General features: G+C 34.3%; 1 protein-coding gene across 3 annotated transcripts in view; it reads right to left on the bottom strand.

The window, feature by feature from the left end:
- Positions 1 to 25,253, bottom strand: part of ogre (optic ganglion reduced) — a 69,373-nt gene that overhangs the window by 14,981 nt on the left and 29,139 nt on the right. For all 3 annotated transcript variants that reach the window (XM_076133819.1, XM_076133829.1, XM_076133809.1), the window contains exons 3-4: positions 21,570 to 21,677; positions 13,893 to 14,048 (exon numbers count right to left, since the gene is read on the bottom strand). In XM_076133819.1, the coding sequence (XP_075989934.1) occupies positions 13,893 to 14,048; positions 21,570 to 21,677 (264 nt within the window). The remainder of the gene's footprint in view (positions 1 to 13,892; positions 14,049 to 21,569; positions 21,678 to 25,253) is intronic.

Below are 25,253 nucleotides of genomic sequence, written 5' to 3'. Positions count from 1 at the left end.
TGATTTGAAAGAGAGTTAAGGTGTTTAAGAGCTTTAGTTGAGGAGTAGTCAAGCTTGAATAATGTGTAATGGTTGTAAGAATTACAATATATCAGCAATCAATCTTAAAAGCACAAAGGTATGTAGCGCGAATTTGAAATGGTTCAGACACTTAATTGTACCTGCATTATAAATTACTATCGCTATTCATGTTTTTTTTTACTAATAATTAGTCTATATTTGGACTTCAGATCTTTAAAACAATGAACGATGTTTTAAAATTTTACCAAAAAAGTAAATATCTTTTTTTGAGCAATAAAGAGATTAAAAAACAATGAATTTCTTCATTTCTTATGCCGATATAATAAGACAAAATGGCCACAAATACGAAGCAAACCAAATTAATACGTATTACTATACATTATAGGGATCACGATTCGTAAAACTTCTTCTTATGTATTCCTTTTGATTTACGCCAATCCCTTTAACCCGTTAATTAAATAATCAACTACTTTAAATAAAATTAACCCGAATTATTCCCAAATAAAACCGGATGAGTACGTTTGACGGACACGAGTAGTCTGCTCACCACATGTTCGCGCCCCCAGCTAAGTTTTTGCGCACTAATTGCTACAAATATAACACAAATGAAAATAACCTTTAAGGCTATGAACATTAAGGTTTTACTTGAGTGAAGAAAGGGTAAAAAGAAAAAAATGGCAAAGAGATCTACAAGAGGCGGTGCTTTTTGAAATCAAAGTTGAGATTGCAACGGAAGTCAACTTGTTATACATCTTGTAAAAAAGTTTATAACATTTTATCTGTTCGTAGATTACTATCTCAGATTCAAGATCTTGTTTTTAAAGGCCTGGGAAATCTATGAAGGAACTTTTATTGTTTTGTCACCAGCATGCTTATTGTACCTGTAACAGTTTACAAGTAGCGAAAGCGTCTATATAATACATTGCAGCTTTGACATACCATGTTACTTACCATGTTTTTAGATAAGGAAGAATGTATAGAATAGTGGCTATCAAACGCTTGTCAAGGGAGATACACAATGACCCTCCTGACGTCACCTGGCGTCACAAATGTACCTACACCATAGAAACCACCAGGCCCGTATTTGCGTATTACAACACATTATGAAATCCATGAGCAATATCGTCCAAGCTACTACCAAAAAAAATACTACCAATAAGCTTCATCATATTATCGTTAGTGCGATTCATTAGTCGGGCCTATCAAATCCCACATTTAAAATGTACATAAAAAATAGTTTCTATGGCACCCGCTAGAGACGGTGATCAGATTTTCATACAATTTCGTAAGCTAGCCGATTGTCGGTAGTCGTTATGATAGAGAATCGAGAACGTATCCGCTAATCTAATCCGAAACTATCAAATTTTATGCAATAGAAAATCATAAAATGCAGCTAACAAGTAATATAACTATTAGAGAACAGAACAAAAGTCATAACAGAGAGCTTTATTATGAACGTACTTCATAATATCTTTTCTATATATACAAAATTGCACTATAGGTAGAAGGAAATTAAGTTCAATTTTGTATGCAAGTTATGATTTACGTCTTCGGACCCTACACAGGGGGACTGATTGCACCAGTTCACTTTCCCTTTGTGACGACGGATATTTGGGGATACAGAGAATTAGGGGCATGACATATGTATAGAGATGTTTTGAGGTACTTGCAGACTAATCAATTATGTTAAAGTATTGCAGATGTCAATAGCTTTTACTAAAGTGTGATTTTGATTTTGCCACTGCTGGGAAAAGGGTGAAAGAAGAGATGGACAGACAATTAAATTGACTTTTGTGATTTTAATATCGAAGGAACATGATCGAAATTTTGGAATGATGCTTGATGGATTATGAGATCTTTACAGCGCGTAAAGAATAAAAGAAACATAACTCTCGTAGACGAAGAACATTTTCAAAACGAACTAGTATTTGGGTGATCCAAAAAAAGTAGCTTCGGGGTAAATTCTGTTTTGTACTCTAAGTATGGAAGACAAATCATTTTCAACAAATAATTAAGTAAATGTGGTTAATTAATTAAATCTAGGTTTTTCTCTTTTAATTAGTGGTTGCATTTAATTTCTTTATAACTACAGTCGTGCAAGTTTCAGTGACTCAAGAGGTCTGTATTGCGGTTTGGACAATCTCCATGACGCCCTATTTGTCATGTTACGTAAGAATTATACCACATAGTGACGAAATCATGTTTGCGAGACTGCTGCAGAAACTTTGAAACAATGATTATATTTTCTTCCTTTACAGCTTAGGTATAAAATACAAGGAAAGAAACTTACAGGGAAAATGCTTTGATGCCTATGGACTTGAGTATGCGTATTACATATCTCGGTTGACAGCTAGCGTACGTCAAATTGATGGTCACTACTCAGTACAATGCTGCTTTAACGTAACGTTTTAATTACTGTAATCTTAGGGATAAAACAATGTTTAGCATAGAGGCTTTTAAATAGTTGCTAACTGTCTAGTCTAGACTAGTCGCTAACTATACATAATATAAATTAGTGTTATGTTTAATGCTGTAATAGTCTTCTTCTTAGTGTCTATAAGAAAATTATCAGCATTAGGAAAATTGTTACATCTCGCAATACCTAGAAGTGCAAGCAAAGGTATTTTAAATTCATCCATGTTTTTTTATGATTGTAAGTATATGGAATTGAAACGAAAACATAGTCGCAATTATGAGCTTTAAATACTAAAATCTATCCAAACTAAAGCATAACACCATAAAATCGTATATTTACAATTAAAAAGTACAAACTTAGTAACCCAATGTCATATTTACACAGCTACATTTAGGCGACTTGTATCCTAGTTCACCTTAAAGCCGGTGAATAGAGATTTAGTTGCGACAAGTGCATGTCAAGGCAAGCCTCCAAGGAGTAAGGACTTCGACTGACTGCACAGCCTTGCCTTTTATACCAAGTTGTTACGACTATAACGACTTGTCGGCTTATGTTTCATCTGGCTTTTTGGGTTAATTTTTATGGACTTGAGAATTTGTGTATAAGGTTTTATTGTTTTTGGGAAAAAATATAAAATTAATACGTTTTAAAACGTTAATTAATAATTCCAATATACACTTCAAATAGTCTTGAAATTACTAATTCAATATTTTTTTATTATTATAAAGTTTACAAAAAGTATTCCATAGCAACTCAGTTACCTACTGTAAAGCCTAGATTCAATGCGTGTACAGAAATAATCAGTAAGTTAATTTATTCTTAAAACTTTAGGTAGGTACTATTTTTCTTTCTTCGCAAAGGTATTATTAATAAAAAAAAACACAACAAACAACCACAATCGGGACTTCACAATATTAGTCAAAGCTCATAAATAAACCAACATGACAATTCTCACATCCGAAGGGCTATCGACTCCTGCGCAGCTCGCCGCGCGCATGCGCATAACAAATCAGCCGCGCGCACAGTAGCCGGATGGCGACAACTTTAAGTACCGTTATGAGAAAAAAGTACCACTCTTAAAAGGTACCGCGACTACTTGCCACTTAGGAACGGAATATCAAGTTGCCGTTTAGGAAAATATACGTTGTCTGTTTCAAAAGAGAAAGATGTCTTTTTGGAGTTAAATTAAATTACTGAATGTGTAGACCGGCTTTTCGGTTTGATGTGATGTAAATATGTATATCACGTGATGTAAGTGTTGAATATTTATAATACTGAAGAAGTTAGAAGGTTAGTAAAGATTACAGTGTGTGTAAAATACGTGTTAATTGATAAGAATTGTAGTAGAGAAATTCTAATGCTTGTGGAGGCTGTGGCAGTGTACAAAACTGTAACCACTGTGTCGGGTTTAGACGCCCAACGCAACGCTTGGCGCGGTCATTCCATTGATGGGTGACCACATAGTGGTATTTGAACAGGGCGTCTCCGTGCTTCAGAGCGTACGTAAAAAGTCGGACCCGGACTCCCGGTTGTTGTCTATTAAGATAACAGTTGTTAAGCCACGTCAAAAACCTTTGGGCGGTTTGAACAACTTTGACACTAGGTTGACTACTAACCATACGACAAGAAGACGAAGGGTTAACCTCTGCCTACACCTACAAATACAACAGGCGTGATTACTACTCCTTACAATAGATGTCATAAAGTCTCATCATCACAATAGCTTCCATACATAAGCAATCGTATCAAAGCTATGTCATTCATTGTCTGAACTCATTCATGGGATATTACCTACGTTGTTACGTAACGTGAATGAAATCCCACACTCGAGTGGGCACGATGGACGTGTCATTATCATTTGTTGTACATATGTTTATATACTATATACCTATGTTTTTATGGCTTGATCGCTGCTATAGTAATTGCAAGACAGGTATTAGACTTATTAAAGTTTTATTGATGTACTGATTGTTAAAGATTAAGTTTACCATCGTCAGATTATTAAAGGAATTACAAAATTACGGGGAGGTCCTTGCCCAGTGGGATAGTAGCCTAATAAAAAGATTGCCTGAAAGATTAACTACTGTAATCTAATACAATTATCAATCTCAAGTAAACTTGTATCTCTTACTAGCTATATGTCATCATCAGCCTAGCCTTTCTTCCAACCATGTTGGAGTCGGCTTCCAATCTCACTGGATGCAGCTGATTACCGTTATTTTGCATGGAGCAAATGAGCATCAGACCCCAAGTTACTAGCTGTATGTTAACATGCAAATTAAAGATATCAATTAACATATAATTAGGTCAAAAAAACAAAAACCACAAGCCATAAAGCGTTACAAAAACACCCAGGAACCGAAATCTGCGCAAGGTTGCTTACGCATTAATACACGAACGACCCAATTGCCAATCAGAAAAAATACGCGGAAATATTACGGTTTACTTAGTAACTTGTATTTTAACTGTTTTTTTTAATGTAATTAACAAACAATGGCGATCTTAAATCGGTATGACAATGTTTTATTATATCTTTGTATTCTTCAAGGGACGGATAAATGTAATAATTGTAGATTTCCTGCTTTAGCTTAATTAAATATCATTATCATTAATAGCTTTCCACTACTGGAAATAAGTCTTTCCCAAGGTACGCCACTTTTCTTCTATCTCGAGCAGTATATGATTGTTAAAAATGTCGACTAAACAGACAAACAAAATATTTAGTAAATGATAACGCATTGGTTATATATAGACACTAATTACAATTTAATTGTCACTCACTTTATCGGTAAATACATCGGGAATTTACCATAATGTTCTCGAAATTTCTTACTCATATAGATACTAAACCTACAGTAAAACGATCATGGGAACTGCAGGAGTACCTATTGCATTTAAAGTGTTAATTCTATCATCATCCGGATTCTCGATAAGACAACTCTTTTAAGCCCAATAATGAGTAGTTCTGGTACATCACTAAAGAATCTAAATATAACATTATACTCAGCATTTCTGTGCACCTTTCAGGGCGAACTAACCCCCGGTTTCCAAGGTATATTTAGCGGTAGTTTATCTATTCAATAACGTTTATCTCATATAAAAATGACAGTTTGAATAGATAAACAACCGCTAAATGTGCCTCAGAAAGCGGGCATACGACGCAACAAAACCCATAAAATTTTAAAAACTAAACAGTATTTTACTAAGGACATAAGCCTTCTTACTTCATTTACGTTACTTTTGAAGGTAAATGTCATGTTTAATGAGAATCACATGTAGTTTATCCAAACCAATGATTTTATCTACCACTACACAAATTACACCTTATAATCACGATAGTTTGCGCATAAATATGCAAAGATCAAGTACGTCATCAAATTGCCAGTCATAATATATGGTAATGTTACTAGGAACTACTATAAGTATTAAAAGTTTAAAACGTAATTCCGTGTATTTAGTCTTGTTTTCTGCAGCTGTTGGTGGGTTTTTCCTAACAAGGATCTTGTAAACGTATTGAGGTATTTTTAAGGATATGCAATTGGCATTGCAGATTTGGTTTGCTCTCATTTTGTTTTTGTTATTGTTGTATTCAATTGTCAGGTTTTTCCAACTGATTATTTGTAGTGAACTGTGCTGCGGTTTGGAGACTACCAATAGGTTTGATCTCGGTCGGGAAAGAGATATTAAGTTCAAGTGTTTAAATAAAAGCTGGGGTTTTGCTACCTTTATGCCCAATTGAAGTTGATCACCGATTCTAAAAGTTATCTTAATTTTCGAAATGGTACATTAAACGTCACAGTGATATTTTGAAAGATATCCCAGCAAATGCATGACATTGGTATGACGTAGATTTCTGGTAATCGTGACATTAAGACATCATGTTGGAGATTCCAGTAGCATATGAGTGTATAGAACTAAATTGTAGGATGACGCTTTTTGTCCTTTATCAAAATGTCCTGCAGTGACTCAGAATAAGGAACATTAGACAATTACTTTGAATATAATTATTTGCGGGTTTTCCACTGCATGTGTTTTTGACATTTTGTTATTACGTAGTAGCGCAGAATATGTAGTTTTCTGAGAATGTGACTCATGCAGCTGCAAAGGAACTAGCTAAAAGATTTATTGTATTATGCAATTTAGGGAAATGCGCAGATTTATAGAATAGTAAATGATATGTCTATTAAAGTGCATCAGATGAATACAATTATACATATCTTTAGAAGAACCCACATGACCCACATCTAATGATACAACTGATATTAATGTTAACATAACGATCTACAAGTTTATTTCATGATATTTAATTTTGATCAGATTTTTTGTGTTTTCTAAATCATGCATCTTTTTTATTTCTCACAATTAGTAAAACTTGCAAGCACCAAATACCCAGCTTTTACAAATACCCACTATAAACAATTTTTCTGCAGTTAATTTAAAAGTTAGTCTCATTATTTTATTCCACAACCGACATGAAGAATCCTAATTATCGCTATACATTGCAGGCACCGGTGCACGGCTGCTTGAACAATAAGGCTCTACACCTGTGTGCCTTTGCCTACCTTTACCGTGCAAGCTGAGACTTCCGCCAGATGACGGGAAGTGAGCCACTTGGGTTCAGTTTTAATTCTTGTTTCATTTGAATTGGTTATTGTTTTGTAGGGTTGCGTTTACAATGTTATAAAGTGAGCTTTGTGAATAAGCGAAATGAATGCAACGCCAAAAAAGACTAGAGGTTTTAGGTAATAGGTTTCACACTCGATACTACTATTGTACGTGTTGTTAGAAATAATCCATCTTAGTAAAAAACAAAGATTAAAACCTATAACATATACTACTAGTGCATAATGCCACATTCACTATACGGTAATTCTATTTTTTTTTAAGACTACTCCCGCACTAAGAATTACTCTTGTGTCGCGGGGACTTTTACAAACATACAAACAAGGGACACAAAGTACAACCAAACCCGCAACAATTATTTGTGGATCGCACAAATAATTGTCCCGTGTGGGAATCGAACCCACGACCTCCCGACGCAGTGGTTACGGCATGGCGACCTAAACCACTGCGCCACGGAGCAGTACTACGTACTACCCTGTAATATAAGTTAAAAGACGTATTTCCGTGGATTTCGTTTTGTTCACAGCAGCTGTTGGTTATTCTGAACAGCAGTAGAGTGTAGAAGCTCTAGAAACAAACTTTCTGCATGCTTTAAATTGTTTTATGATTTGTGAAACTGCACATGCCAAAAATAGAAGGACATTATATTAATAGAATGAACGCTATAACAGTAGACAATTGCACCACAATTCAGCTTGTTACATGGTACACTTAAAGCATAGTCACGTAGGTACAAGTGAAACCGTTACCTGTGTCAAAGATTTCGCCGAAATCATTCAAATTAAACGTTTTCGGAACTCATTAGTCAGACCTCCTACGAGCTTTTTGTAAAACGGTTATCAAGATACGTGATATCACTCTTGTATTACGATGAGGAAAATGTATCCATAGTACTATTTTCTTGTATAAATATGTCCTTTCAATACAAAAATGTCTAAAATACTTAATACTTCACATGCAAGCACGATTAACGTGTACAGTGCCGAAGTAAGGAAAATATAATGGGGTACGCTTTCTACAACGAAAAACATACCAAAAGATAAAAAATATACAAAAATGAAGTCTCAAATAAAAGGCAAAGGAAAGTAAAAATTAAAATTAAGTCACTGTTCACTAACAAATTGTTAAACGGTTGTCCATCAACAAATTATATAAGTGAACAATTTCAAAAAGCGATAAAAGTAACACTATCAACTACATTAACCTTACAGACATTCGAAACCGGAAAAGTGGCTTCGGAGAAGGTACGTGACGCAAAAAAAATATTCACTATACATTGCTGGTCCCACAGGTACTTTCGTCGCCATAGAAGGTGTAAAACCAGCAATGGTTGTGGTAATCAGAGTTGAAATGGTTGCGTAACTAGGAGCGAGCAATGAACGCGGTATGGGCAATGACCGCTAGTAAAAAATTGGTATAGGTTTTGTCTCTTGGTAAAGTTGATCGAGTGTCACGATTTACTCGTCATGCTTTAGCAAGAAAGCTATAATGCACAATGATACTAATAGGCGAGGAATTAATTTGATCTGCGAATGGTTTTCGATGATTCTTTGTTGCTAGTTTTATGACGTTTTGAAGAGAGATTAATTGAATATACAAGCGGCTATTCAATAAAAAAAATCCTATATAATTATAAAAAATAGCACGTCATTTGCCGCGTTTTAATGTAGGACATAAAAGCTATTAAGGCTAAAAAAACCCATACACATAACACAAATATTTATTCCAAGCACATACTCGTACAAAGCGAGACAACCTTAGGACCATATTCACTGTCAAACAGTACTAACTACTACTACACACAATATACCAGTTTAGCGTAATCAAACAATGAACTCACACATTAAAACCCAAAAAAAATAAAAATCGTATATTTAACCAATTACTGTTCCGCTGCTGGGCACAGGTCTTCTTCGCAAAAAGGACCCGTAGTAAGATTTTGTACGACTATTGGCTTTCGACAACCGGCTAGCTATCGAGAGATTTTGTATGAAAATCAGCATTATTTTCCCATTGCATTTTAAATGCCAAATAGTCGATACTCGACAGTGCTAATCGTAGGAAATTGTGCTACTTTTGGACTACTATATTTCGTTAGGTACAATTTGTATAGGCACCCCCCCACTGTAATCGAATGGCTCATTTTTCACTGGACCCGTTCTCAAAATACCTCTTTTATAGACTTCCTCGTATTATTACCAATTCGTATATTAGCCACTAAACAAATGCTCGAGACATTATTTAAAGAATCAGCCACGCAAGGTTTTATCACGATGTTTTCCTTCACCGCCGAACTGATAACCCCTAATACAAACATAACGTCACAAATACGGAAATGACCGTTAAAATACAAGTGACACTTATGTAGGTCATGATCATTAACATATTGAAGACGTGAATATCTAAGTAGATGACGCATCGTTTGTAGACGAATTTGTCGTAAACCAGTATAATGGACATAATGGTGAATATTTATGTGAGAACCTTTTAGTAGGTTAAGTTTTTGAAGCACCTGATCACGTTAGCTTTTAAAACTGGCTGTCTTTTAAAGGAGAATGGGCACTCCTGGGCGGTCGGCGGCCATTAATGAAAGTAGTGTCAAATTAAAGTAATGATAACTAGGAACAACTTTTACTAAGAACGTTTCGCTGCAATCCTTTCAGGAAACAATATATTGACATGTAAATATAATGGAATTTCATAGAACAAATACAATTATTTCGTGTCTGTAATGCATTTTATGTTGTGTAATAACGTTACATCTTCTTATAACGATTGCAATGCCATCAAAATGAACAATAATCGTAACTCGTATCTATCTATCATATGGTTCACCCAGTTTCAAAGTTGTTCAAGCCGCCCGAATGTTATCTTAGTTGACAACAACCGGGACCGACTTTTTACGTGCCCTCGGAAGCACGGAGAAGCTCAGTTCAAATACCACAATGCGGTCACCCATCTATAGAATGACCGCGCCAACGGTTGCTTAACCAACAGATTGTTTACCGACCAGTGAGCGCAACTGGCTATGAACGCCTCGTTTTTAAGCTGAGCATTCAAGACAGATAAGTCGTCTCAGTGAATATATTATAGAAGAGCAAGATGTTTACTTGTTACGATATTTATATATTTACATGTTATGATTGTTCGAATATTAATAATGTCTAGATTTGTATGCAATAATATAAATAGTACTTTTTATTTAATCTCCGAATATAAGCCAAAAATATGTTTTTATACTATTAAAAGTGCTCAAAAACAAAAATGTATTTTGTTCGTCATAGAAGTGCGTCGCGGCAATAAAACTTCTACACGGTAATTATAGTACTAAACTACATTAAAAAAACAAAAAATCAAGTTTGGCCGCGGATCGCCCAGGCTCCATACTATTTTGCCCATTCTCCTTTGAAGCTACTTCAAAAGTTAGTTTAAATCGTAGTTATTTTTACCCGGCTGCGCGACGCAAAGGTAAATCAATCTGCTTTTTAGTCTATTTCAAACGACTAGATTTTTTTTTTGTTTTTATTAAAAAAATTAGATAACTTTTTGTTCTTTTTTTTAACTTAAGCTTTTATACACTTACGCGGTTACTACGGTACACATTATGTTGTGATAGTTATACGAAGGTGAAGGTTTAAATTCTCTTCTTAGTTAAGTATTGGGTAATTCTTCCTTTAATTGGATTTATAGACGGATGAAGACCATCGGTAAACTCAACAAAGGTTTTATCTAGCATAGGTAACTGTTTAAAATACAATTTCCTAATAATATTCCACCCTGTTAATATAAATTGGCCATGACTCGACGCAAATTACGAAATACAAACATACCATGGTATCTTTAGTCAGTTAGCCACATTATTTACTCGTCAACTACTTTAAGGCCAAATATTAATAACCGATCAGGCCAAGTGCATGGTGTCAAAGTAACTAACGGTAAAACATAGTACCGCTTAAAATTCTTCTGATAGAATAAGAAACATGAAACGTTGACACTTTTTATATCTATAACGGATTAACAGTAAAATCCCTGTCCAATGGCAACTTACTATCGTCATAACTTTTAAACTCTCGCGTTGCATGTTTAATGTATAATAGAATACGGGAATTAACGCGAACACGTTAGACATTTTAAGGTAAAATGCGTGTTCATCATCTTAATCATGGATCATCAAAAACTGTAAAGTTAAACCTTTAAGAAGTTATTAAGCAGGTCATAGATAAGATTTATTATATTAGTAAGAATTACTTATTGTAGTAGAAAAATTGAAATCACTAACTTTAAACTTTCTTTGCCAGAACCACTTGGTCGAAACGTTAATCAAATATAAAACATTGCAACATGGGAAATATATTCCTGTGTAACATTAAGACTACATAACATTAAAATGTAAATATTCTTCCATTACATTCTTACTGCTTTCAATCCTTGCTAACCTGAGGAACATTTCACAATAAAAAACTATTTGAGTCTGTACATTAATAAAGCTCATATTCTATTTACGGCCAAAAAACACCGCATAATGCTTCCACCATTTCTGTTGCTGCTTAAAGTATGGCTTGAGTACTACTTGTAGTAGATTACCCGACATTACACTATGTCACAACTGACAATGATTGATGAAGATGATAAAAGAGATATTAGTAGGGGGTGACGGCTAATTTGAGCGCACACGTCTTAAGATTACGTTGTCATAATCGAAATTAAAGTTTCTAAGAATAAACTACAATATTAGGCATAAGCATCTTTTGAAACAAATATAATAACGAAAATAATTTGTTTGCTTGTTTGAGTGCGTAAATCTATAGAACTACTAGACATTTTTTTAATTGTGTTATCCACGAGGAAGGTTAACTACAGTTTAGAACATGCGAAAGAAACTACCATTAACGCAAGTTCACACAACCAGTGGACAATTTAGCTCATATTTTTGGGGAAAAATCATGGTTGTCAACCATGTGAAACAAAATAATATTTAAGTCTTCTAGAAGTAAGCGTGACAGTTTGTTCAGAGCTAGAGATAAGTAATTGGTGTAGTCTCTGATTTAAAAAACTGGCTGACAAAATTCTCAATTTAAGAAATACAACAAAATCTGTAAATGTTTTGTGATGACAATTATAAAAAAATAAGATACATTTTACATAAGTGCGGTTAAGGTTGATGACATCAGACAAATATAATTTGGGTAAAGTAATTGTCTGCCTTTTTGAGTCACCGCAGTAATTATTATATTTATGTATATCCAAAGTAACTAGCACTAAAAGCTTATTTTTATCCAACTCGGTAATGTTTAAATGGACAATCGAAGTGGTTTTATAATTATAAATTGCAGTAGAATAAGGTTAATTTCTTTTGACATGATTACAAAAACAAGATTTAATTATATTTATTTTAAACATTAACCTGAAATAAAAATATAATTACAGTCGATCTTTTTTATTAATATCATAAATTAATTATTAAGACAAGTACTTTTTACTCAATTAGCAAAGATCAATTAAATATTTTTACACAACAATAAGTATTCAGCAATATTTGCTTGTTTTATGACATCCAACATTAAAAATATACTCATCAGAATAGCTTATACTCATCAGTTTTTTTAAATTAATTCATCATTCTCCATTAAACTTAAATAGATTTTAGTGAATCCAGTAAAAACTATCGAAAGTATTTATAATCTTCTCCTTTTAAGCTGCTTAAGAACGATAAAGCTTCTTATATAGGCTTTAGTAAATAAATTAGGACATTGCAATTGAGGGCATGCAAAGTCCCCAACCAACATTTGTCTAGCGTGGTGGACTTGAGGCCTAACCCCTCCCTCATTACGGGAGGAGACCCTTGCCCAGCAGTGGGACATTAATGGGTTAAATAGCATTTTAAATCATATTTTCTTTCTTTCAGTCGATATCATTTGCGACTCACGCGCAGCGCACGTCTTTGGAATAGGAATGACCGGTAACAGTGAATCGGGAATGCATTGAGTACGCGAAGCACGGAGCGTCAAGAAACAGGGTTCGACTCCCAGGCGAATAGGACGGTTAGGTTATAATTTGAATTTTAAGTGCATTTTTTTCTATAAAACGGTGTGGGAGACCATGGATAAAAGGTGAATACACAAGCATTCGGTAAGGTATTTTACTGTCTCGACTTCTTAAATTGAGACCATTTTTAAAGCAAACAAAGCTCGTTGACGCGTTTCCAGATGTTTCATAATCAACGATTTCTTATTCCCTCTCCGTAATTTTCTTAAAAAAATATTCCGATGTGTCTAATTCCATATAATTTCATTGTTTCTTGTGGTTTTCTCATAGATATTATATTGAATGAAGTGATGATTACAGTCATCAAATTGTTACCGCAATGCGAACAAACATATTTATTAGTAGATAATGACGATAACGGTAGTTTAAATCTTTTTGGAAGATCTACGTGATCAAACTCGCTAAGTAGGTACGTAATATAAAAGTAATAGAAGCTAAGATAAAAAAAAAATCCTTACGCAGTAACGTTTCTTTAAGTGTAACAAGTTCCATGTTTTAAACAGAACCAGGATTGGTCAAGTATTGGTCCTAGTCGTTGAATTTTTCAATTAAGCTTAAGATAACTTTCATAATTAATGTGATACCACAAGAACTAAATCCGAAGCACGGAGAATATTTTTTTCTTCATTATAACCCACTCTAAAACAGCGTGCCCTGTCCACGAGGCCTTTTTTTTGTCTTTTATTCTCATGGAAATTCGAGGGCTTTGATAAGCATCCGGTAATACACTACATATGTCAGTAGGTACATATAACTAGCTGAAAGTTGAAAATTTTTAGCCACTCACCCTTTTATGTCTAATGAGGTACTCGATCAGCACGTCCTTCTTCTTCTCCTTCTCATCTTGATGGCACACGCCGATGTTGAGGCCCATCACTATGGTCTTCAGCAGACCACCTTCGAACGCGTCCCATAGGAACTTGGGTGTGTAGCACATTATCGCCTGAGAACAACAATTACATTCAGTAAGAAGGAATCTATAGGAAATAGCTACATTGGAATTTATTTTATCGTACTTATTTGTCGAAGACCGTGGATCCTTTAGAATTACTTAGTTTGTGAACTAAATAGCGTTTTACATTACTGGTCTTTTTGAAGACATTGTTTGAATTAAACTTACAGATCTACAGACGAGGTAATCTCATACGCAGGTATGAATTCCAGAATCACGAATATATTTAACAAATTGCGGTACCTTTGTGTACATTACATAGGAAATGCATTCTTAAGGCAAAAAAACTGCGTTGCGGATTGTCCATCCTTTGCCCAGCTCCTAACGTAAAGGAGATAATGATTATTGTTTTAAATTTTTGGTGCTATTAGATAATAATAGATGTATTTTTATATCACAATAAATGCGAATCTTTTATAAATTACCTAATTAATGTGCTAAGTCATTAACCTACAAAATGCTGGTTGATTATTGTTTGTGGAAAAGCAACTTATAATCACGACAACTGGATTTAGTATTGATTAATTGGTGTCAGAGAGAGATAATGAATAATAATTACTGGACGTTAAAAAAATATCTGGTGGTTAATTCTCCTCCTGTTCTATATTTATGACAATCTTAAGTATATTTGATGTCAGTAAATAAATTATTTGATACGTAATAATTTGAACTTACTAATTTACTATTGACAGCTTACATTTTATCATCAGATTAGGACTCGGCTATCTAGATTTAAAAAATAAGCAGCTAATGCTTAATGAATACCTCTTTTTGGTTTTTTTTATTAATTTCTATATAATAATAATTATAAACAATGCCGAGCCTAAATAAACAAAAATCATCAGTTATTCATCGGTAAAAACTGATATCGCAGACTGATAATGATCAAAACAATCAATTTACACAAATTCAGTCTGGCGCCTGTCTGTTTCATAAGTGTTATAAAAGAGCAACACCCTATAAATCAGATAGTCACGACTTTTACATATATATTGGCACAAATATTTGTATGCATGTAAAGAATGTTTGTATAAATAATTGTCAGTTTGTGAGTTATTGCGGTACTTGGATGATCATTCCCACGGAAGCCGGTACATCAATGATAACGTCAAGGCTAATTATGTTATTGTTCGAGTTCACGCTATGTAAGGATAAAATTTAAAAAAAATGGTTTTAGTATAGTGAGTAGGTTTTAGCAGTGATTGTATTTCGGCTGGGGTCCTCTGAAAGTTAAGCTGTCTAGAGTTTTGTGAGATGGGACAGAGCTTTGAGAAGTATGGCTTATTCTGGTTATATGGGAATACGACATAAATTAATATTCACACAAGATTTTGTTAATGCTCTAAGACATGACAAAGATGATATTTGTGGGAATTTCCGGATTGGCAACAAATTCAATTTATATGCTTTAACTTCTTATAGTTCTTAAAGGACTCCCATTCAGTCTCGTTTAAAGTGTGAATGTGAACTACTTAAATGAAGCATATTTGTTTATTTTACTCCCATATGACGCACATATATGACTCCCATAGAGAATAACGAATAATACACATGGGATAATTTAAAGAGGTTGTTAAAACATAGGAGAATGAAAACGTGTTACGAAAACACTTCAATTTTATTTCGCATCTGGCAAAAGACAATTTTAATGAACCACAACACTTAGTTAAAAAAATAAATTTTCTATAGTATGAACGAATATATAAAACTGCTGATGTAAAGAAGGCTGAGTATACAAATAACCCCTTCGTTTAAGTTATAAGAGAATACGGGAATTAACGCGAACACGCATTTTACCTTAAAAAGCCTAACGTTTCGGCGCAGGTTGCACAAGCCGTGGTCGCAGGCTGACTGGAGCAGCGATGACTTTAATATGATTTTAAAGTAAAATGCGTGTTCGCGTTAATTCCCGTATTCTATTATACATTAAACATGCAACGTGAGAGTTTAAAAGTTATAACCCCTTCGTTATTCAGAGCCCAAAAATACATTTCTTTTATACCATAGCCCCCGTAATTAAAACAGTTCCCAAAAGGATAAACACACGTCTGCAGTCCGCTGATTATGGGTCTCGATTCCCGGGTGTTGTATACGAGAGGCTTTATTTAAATGATCTAGAATTATACGAATGTTCCCAGTTGCGTTTGCAGGGAAGGTGATTATAGTGCTCAAAACTTTTTTTAAAGGCTGCTACTATATTTGCGGGCTTGCTTTCTTTGAGGAGGTGAATGAAATGCACAAACTCTCAAGATATTAAATGAGATGTTACGTGTTTTTATGTCTCTTGCGACACATATTATTTCTATTTCTAGTACTAACAATGTCATTATTGTTTAAAATTGCAGCACAAGAACTTTAACAGTATTTAATAGTATTCTAATAACCAGTTCGAATGCAAGAAATTAACACGATTATGCATAATATATCTAGGTTCGTGTTTGTATCATGCAACTGAAAAGCCTTTAAAAACCTTTTAAGTAGGTAAAACCTTTCTTTATCTCTATTTTAACATAATAAAGTATCTTAAATATTTCTCGTGTTGATCTATAAGGCTTCTGCTACAGTTTCATTTAACATGTCCTAGTGATCAGTAGGTCACGTAAACCAGAAGCCGGAGGCCGTCAGCTGTTCAGTTACCGTTACTGAAATCAGACCGACATATTGACACTATGTACAGTTTGTACCCGTGGACGTACAATTAAGTAAGTAGATGCAAGAATGTATGAGTTGTGAATAGCTACTATAGTAAAATGGGACTAAATGTCCTGTGTATTAGTGTTTTCTAAGTCAATCCGGAAGTAATGTACATTGCCTTCCATAAGAGTAACAATTGCCTAGCTTCTACGATTTCATATTGATGACACAGAAACTATTATCTCAAAGGCATGTAAAACAGCAAGGGATACTCAAAATCTGATTAGTACTTAAGAAATTAAGCTGGACTGAATGACTGGCGACTACTTTTAAATCATTCCCCAAATAAACCTTAAGTAATCGCAAAAACATAATAAAATAAAGATAAGTATCAAAATAAACTATGAAAAACCTTTGCGTCATTCGAGTATAACGGTAACAGAAAACCCCAAAAATTGAATGAGTAAGACAAATAAAAATACACTAGACATTGAATAGGGTATTCTAACAATCAAACCTACTTCTTAGAGAAGGCTTGAATCACTTAAGGTATATAAATATAAATACAAATAACAAATCTTTGCCCCCATGAGTAACCAACGCGGAAACTGTGACTAACAATATGAATACATAATGAATTTACAATAAAACATAATATATATATATAATTGTATACGTAAGAATTTAAATAGTAAGTAACAGTTATTATATACTTAGATGATAACTTGATTTTAGTCAGGTTAAGGGTCTGCGCAAACGGGCCACCGACCCTTAACACGTTTTTCCATATATTTTGTATAGACACACCGCACACGTGTAGCCGGTGGCGGCCACTCGCTACAGAATACAAAATATATGGAAAAACGTGTTAATTGGGTGTCGCTGGCCACCAGTGGCTGTGGTCGGTGGCCCGTTTGCGCCGAACCTTATAGTGTACTAATATACCAAGGTGTCGCTTATCTTCTTTTAAGTAGACCTCGTAAAATATCTGCCAAGAAAAAAAAACGATTTCCCGGGATAGTATCCTATGTCTGTATGTGTTAATCCATGAAGTTGACGAGTGAGCTATCTATGTACGAAATTTCATAAATATCATGTCCAGTTGTTTTTCTTGATAAAGTAACGTAGATACATAAGTAGGTACATTCATCTTCACAAACTTTTGCATTTATAATATTAAGTAGGATAGTTAGGTAAGCAACATAGGCACAAATTCTTACGATTACTATGCAATCCCTATATAATCGATGATTTAAATACGTTATCATATTAATCGTTACAGAAAAGATAAAAATAAACTACACACTCAAAGGTTATCGACCTCTCTAATTTAGCCATTAACGTACCGTCATCAGCCAAATAGAAAGACAGTGACGTCATTTTACGCTCTGTGAATTTAGATCAAGGTCTCCGCTACACGTGTTTAGACAAATATGGTGTTATTATAGATAGTTAGTATTACTTTGACGTTAGTAATTTACAAAGGAACAACAGTTATCTATCAAATAGCCTGTCAAATCAAATTTTGACAGTTGTTTTCATGAATTTACTGACACATTTGGCAGATTGGTTGCCTAACATTTGATCAAACAGATTTGCTGTCGTCACTTTGTCTTTCGTTTAAAAAGATAGCTCTTGGATTAAAAATTGGACGTGACTTTTACAAATATACAAACGACGGACACAAAGTACAACCAGACACGAAAAAGCTATTTATGGATCGCACAAATATTTGTTCCGTGTGGGAATCGAACCCAAGACCTCTCGACACTGGTAGTGGTGTGGCAATCACCGTAAACACTGCGCCACGGAGGCCGACAAAACTGAGTGATGAGTTAAGGCGGAGTTATTTAGCAGATACGTTATCTACCGCTTAAAAAATATATAAAATAAACTCGCCCTGTAAGTATCGATGATGTTGCAAAATTATAGTTTCGGTCTGTCAGTCATTCACGTAATTTTCGTCACTAAAGTAACCGTTAACCGAAACTAGATCAATCGACCGCGCAACTTTTTAACATGTATTTTCAACGGTAGATATAACGTAGACTCTTGATTGGACAGTAATATCCATAAAAGGGCAGAATACTGAAGAGTACTGTAATTTTATGTACTTTTACAATTATTCCTTGCATGCCTTTTTCCCAAAGGGTTAGAAAGAGTAAAAAAACGCCATTTGAAGCGATCTTTACATATTTTCCTTGCCTCATTCACATCCATACATCTTGTCATATAGAACCGCCGATTACAAGTACTACCTTTACTTCTTCCAAGGGTTTCAAAGCAAGGCCTCTTTTCTTTTGCTAGCTTCAAATGCAGCTTGCAAAACCTATCCCGCCTTTGTTTTATCCTAGTACTAGCTGACCCGCGCAACTTCGCTTGCGTCACATAAGAGAGAATGGGTCAAAATTGTCCCCGTTTTTGTTACATTTTTCACCCGTACTCTGCTCCTATTGGTAGTAGCGTGATGATATATAGCCTATAACCTTGCTCGATAAATGGACTATCTAACACTGAAAGAATTTTTCAAATCGGACCAGTAGTTCCTGAGATTAGCGCGTTCAAACAAACAAACAATCAAACAAACAAACAAACTCTTCAGCTTTATAATATTAGTATAGATTAGTATAGATTGAATCAATAGTTGGAAATAGAACTACTTTCTGTTCAAAACAGTCCACAGTTTATTTCTGCAACTGATCTGAACTTGTTACATCTAAAATAGTTTCAGTGTCACTTGTGTGAGTCACATATTACTGGTCCTGATGCATCTATTCCTAGAATTACTCGTACTGTATTTAGTTTGTTTGTTATCTTTGTTAGTTTTAAGACTCATCTTACGGTCTTTTCTCTAAGTTATCTTTTCCAATTGAATTACATATGTGCAATGTGCAATAATTTGCATTGTGGCAACAAGAGTCCGGAGTATGTCTTACTTTTTGACAATCAAATTCATGTTTAATTTTGATTGATTTCAGTCTATTAGCTAGGAAATCGATGCCTATACGATAGTGTAATTAATTATTAAGGATATTTTAGCAAACACAATTTCAATAGACATATCATGTAATTTTGCACCGTCCCCTCGTCATCACGTCAATAATCGAAAAAGTAAACTTATAAACAGTGTTTGTTGGTATGCAGTTAAATAACTGATATGCAAATGACATTACATTTGACTTTGACATCGTAAACCACTTACAATGACATGTTAAAATACTTAAACCCGCGAGTGTTCCATCAACAATGATACGAGTTATTTATGATCTATTCATATCATAAGTGACACTTACAATAAAATGTTTGTCACATATCAAAGTGTTTTATACTACGGGTTTTTACGGTTTAAAAGCAGGTGTAATACTTTAATACGCATGTTTTATGGCATGACGCAAAAAGGATATAGCGGATTTGGATACCAATTGTCTCACAAAAGTAGATAGCTTAAAATTAACTTATAGGGACCCAAATGTTGAAGCTTCTAAGATGATGAATGCGGAAGTTCTCTCTTCCAACTGTCTGTTACCCTTCTGTGATTTAACTACTGCATTTGTTTAACTCTAACAAAGATAAGACTACTTTGCCTTTGCTCACTTGTTCAAAGAAGCAAAGTATAGCGTACAAAACAATAAAAAGCTTCGTTAATCGTATTACGCGCCGCAAAAATATTAGGTTGAGGAATAAGTCTTTTCGCATTATAGTATGTATGAATTTTGTAATATAATCAAGCTTCAAGAATCGTTCAGTACACGGTTCATTAGGTTCCTTTCAGTGAGCTCGTGAGGTACCCAAATATCGAGCTTTTTTGTGTAGAGAAAAGATTTTATTACAAGTTCATTCATACGATAACGCGAAAAGACTTTATTCCCGACCTAATATTTACAGTTTTACACCTAACCTAAGTTTGATCTATAACTCGTACTATTGCTAACCATCTATTAATAAATAGACGCCAGTGTGTCTGGCTGAGACAGAACACTTTAAGTGTCCGCGTCCGTTAATATACTATTTCACATACCTACTATATTATACCTAGTGTGAAGTAAAATTAACCTGCTTAGACTAAATTGCGATATTTTCATTTACGCACTTTTTTTGTCGTATGGTTAGTGGTCAGCCTAGTGTCAAAGTTGTTCCAGCCGCCCGGGATGCCTTTGACATGGCTTAACGACTGTTATTTTAGTAGATAACAGCCGGGACCGACTTTTTACGTGCCCTCCACTTATTACGCCTAGCTTTCTAGTGGAGTTGCCTATTTCACTGCCAACATACTATGTCACATACCTATATTATACTTACTGTTAGGTAAAATTAGCCTGCTTAGACGAATTCTGCGATCGTTTTCATCTACTCACTTGTTACGTCTAGCTTTCTAACAATTGCCTATTTCAATGGGTTGAATTAAGCATCTCAATGTCTTGAAAAGCACGTATAGTTAGGTAGCACTTAGCCTAAGCATATTGACAAACATATTGACCGCGTAAGGAGAAAATGTCGACAAACGACTTGCCAGTAGTTTCTAGGCTGGAATTAATGATTTAGTGTGCTGTTAGAGTATTACGAAATGTAAAATTTTCATTAATTTAGGAATGTTTCAGTTACATAGTTGCCTGATTGCTATTTTAATATAAATTTTAAGCAAATCAATTTTGATCTCTGTTGTACCGATTTCGAATATTGTATAATATCAATAACATACATTTCTTAAGATTGTTAGTTATTCACATAGCAAAACGAACAAGATATACACCAAAACCTTCAAACAGCAGACACCAATTGCATCGCGCTCTTCATCAGGACCGTCTCAAAGACCTAACGCAAACCAATCAATAATCACTAATGATAATGATGATGATGATGAGAGATAATATTATTTACCTGGAAGAACAGTACAAAGCACACCCACTGGTAGTAGGTATAGTACTTCTTCTCTTGCGAGCCGTCGTATTCGTTTCCAACACCTGGATGTGCCACTTCTTTGCCCACCTGCAACACAAATACATGTGAAAACACGTATGACACAAATAAATTATTATAAGGATTTTAGATTCGAGGAATGCTTTAATAAAAGAAGTCGATTTAGAGTGACATTTATTGATCGATGAAGATTTTAAATGAAAATTGAGAAGAGGTAATAAGGTAACAGAATATCGAAACATCTTCAATGATCTTCAATAAAAATGAAAGCAATATAAAAAAAATTAAAGAGCCGTTCAAGGTTTACGAGTTTTCTTATAACAACAATATTATTTAAAAAGCATTAATTATCATTAGTTCTGCGAGTACTTATCACATTTAAATCCTACTCAATCAATATTTACGATCATAGCCGGCTCCAAATCAAATCATAGGATAATAAACAACCCTACAGTTATTGGAGACATATTACCCTTCAATCCTGAACCAATAAAATACCCCTTTACACATAAAACTACGAAACTCAATAAATATGCAATGAAAGCGATCAATCCAGAAACGATTTATGTCGATATGAATTTTAAAACAAACAGTGAGGAAATCGTGAAAACGAAAATCGACTTTTGTAAGGCTAATGACACGGTATAGCATACGATATTATGAATAAATGTTATCATGTTTACCATTAGAATACCATAAATAATAATAATCCATTCAGTATAAACAAATACCTAAATTCTTACGACAAACTATACATTTTTATGGATATATTGATAAATACATTACATCAATATTGGTTGCCGACCAGGGATCATTCTGGGGCCACAATTATCACCAACTAAATTCAAAATGATTATGTTATTGTTTTAGGATTCGAAAGAAGGGAATTTTGTAAAAACGGTTTCAAGCATCGGCGCAGTAGATATTACGAACAAGCGGTGAAACCTATTAGTTGAAGTATTTTTCTTCTTTATGATGTCCTTAATCGAAAGCAAAACATAAAAGCATCGAGTTAACATCATAAATAGAGATACTTCGAGATTCAAGACTATAATAGGATAAAGCTGAACAGGCCAGGTCACACAAGACATAACCTGAGTATTATGGTCAGGTAACTCATAAATCTGAAGTTATTGACTGCACAGGCCTCCATTAAATCAGCACATTATGTTAAAACACATTTATTCTATTTCTAACCTCATGAAAAATACAATACTATAAATGGAATTTATATATTCATTGAGCTGAATTCACAAGTACCTGTTGTCAAATCTGCTTCTGGAAGCTGAATTCGAAAACCTTGGCAAGCGAAACTGCGCAGTACATTTGATACAGATAAATATTTATTAGGCAGCCAAATATTTGTTTCTGCTATTGTATTTGCTATCTGAGTCGGGATATAAAAATGTCAACGGAGCGATTCTTTACAGCGACAGTGAAGCTCTCGAGGGATCGGATGACGAACTATAATATAGACGAACAAAAAAGTGAAAAATGTGAACAGCCTAGTTAATGGTGAATATCAGTAACGACGTTTCGTGCTGATGGGTATGCCTACAGATCATTATTAACTTTGGTGTTCTCAGACGCTAGGAATAATTCAATTGCTTTTTACCAAACCAAGTGTCCCAAAAATGAATTGGTATAATTGTTGGTATATCTTTTTTCTTAAGACAACTCTCGCACTAGTAATTGCTCTTGTGTCGCGAGGACTTTTACAAATGAAACACACAAATAACGGACACAGAGTCCAACACAAAGTATCTATCTACTTTCTACTATTCACTTACTATTCACTTGTCGTGAATACTTTTATATATATAGGTCAAGACGTTTTGCAAATTGATTTAAAATAGGTCTTAAGCCTATTTGCAGATAACAATATCACGTATAGTCAATCAGAGTCAGGTCGACGAGTCAAACGAACAATAGGTGGGAGACAAGTGCCGAGTGCCGACCTCACTAACACACACCCACCGGGGTGTGGCACTTGCGTACTGCAATTTGTGAATCACAATCACACGATGACATTATTAGGGCTGTGAAGACAATGAGATGAAGGAGATTCAATTTTAAATTGGTTAAAATCGTAGAATGTTTATTACTCCATTGAAGTAAAATTCTATCTAACTTATTACATCTACATATTATTGTAAGCTTTTAAGTACATAATTATGTTTATAGTAACTTGTAGTGAAAAATATATTTAATTATGATAGACATAAAGAGATTCTTTTTTTGTTGTTGTATATTGAACTGAAATTTTATTAAACTTACTTCATCTACACATAAGTTTTTAAGTAAACAGTTATGTATTTAGTAACTCATAGTAAAGACAATTTAACTATGATAGACATTTAGAGGCATTTTGTTTGTATATTATTGAGATGTCATTTTAGTGCTAGTATAATTTTGCGGATCAAAACAGTAACATCTTAATTTGTTCTTGTAACTGGAAATTTGATAGGAGTCATGTCACAATTAAAACACTAGAATGTTGATTGATGACAATTAATAAAACCTTTATGATGATTGACGAGGTTTCATCAAGCAATTATAAAACAGCATGATCAGCAGGGTCCTTTCATTTCTACAATAACAAATCAAAAATAGGCATCTTACATCACGATAGATTGTGGTTATTCCAATATTTTAGCTGTGACACTGATCGTACCACGAAGGGATAAACAACGTGAAGCAATTTGATTATAATAACCAAAAAAAACATAAATGTCCCACTGCCGGGTAACGGTCTCCTCCCGTAATGAACAAGGGGTTAGGCTTTGAGTCCACCACGCTGGCCGAATGCGAGTTGGGGACTTTATATACACGAAAAAAAAAAATAGTGCTGATCTGATATCGATGTTATTATAACAACTTTTCTTTTCTTTACCGCGTCAAATCGACTTTTTAGTTAGTTAGTCTTAGTTTATTATCCTTTTGCGTCTAATAAGGAAATCGATATTTCCTGGTTTCCAAACAATTAATGCAATGATGGAGAGCCGTGAGCCTATCGGGGACCTCATCTTAACAAGCCTAATGGTTTTCACTTGACCCTTCAATTGGACCTTTGAATTGTACCGAAAATGACATCACTGAACATTTGGCCAGAAACCGTTCCCGTTGCGCAATGAGGATAATTCTTCATTACCCCATATACAGTAATAGGTGGAAGTGAATCACCAGGGCATCACTGTAGTGAATGAACTCGTCATATGAGGTAAGGTTAGGAACAATATATTGTATTTGATTAGATCACTGGGATTGCCAATGACGAAAATTGGATGGTATTACCAAAATCTAGCAGCTAGACCAAATTTTATATGACGCAAATCCGATTGAGTCATTGATAGACTGAAAAAAGAAAAATGGAGCATTTCCTTATTTGCTATATGACTTTTAACGGGAAAACTAAAAGCTTAGACAGGTTTAGCAAGTATATCTTATTAAAATTTAGGTAAAACTTGAGAAGCCAAAGTTCCTTCTATTAATGCAGAATTATTGCGTTAGTTGACTTTAAAGAAAGAAAGAAAAGTCGTAGTTTTTTAACCTTGTACATATAAATTGTTGCGACACACATATCACATATATGAGTTAACAAAGACGCTCCATCAGCCCTAAGTCACGCGACGCGCAACTACAATC

Source organism: Anticarsia gemmatalis, chromosome 2 (assembly GCF_050436995.1).
Source record: "Anticarsia gemmatalis isolate Benzon Research Colony breed Stoneville strain chromosome 2, ilAntGemm2 primary, whole genome shotgun sequence".
Classification (NCBI taxonomy): domain Eukaryota; kingdom Metazoa; phylum Arthropoda; class Insecta; order Lepidoptera; family Erebidae; genus Anticarsia; species Anticarsia gemmatalis.
Note: the sequence above shows the minus strand (reverse complement) of the source record. Positions and strands in the feature narration are given on the sequence as shown.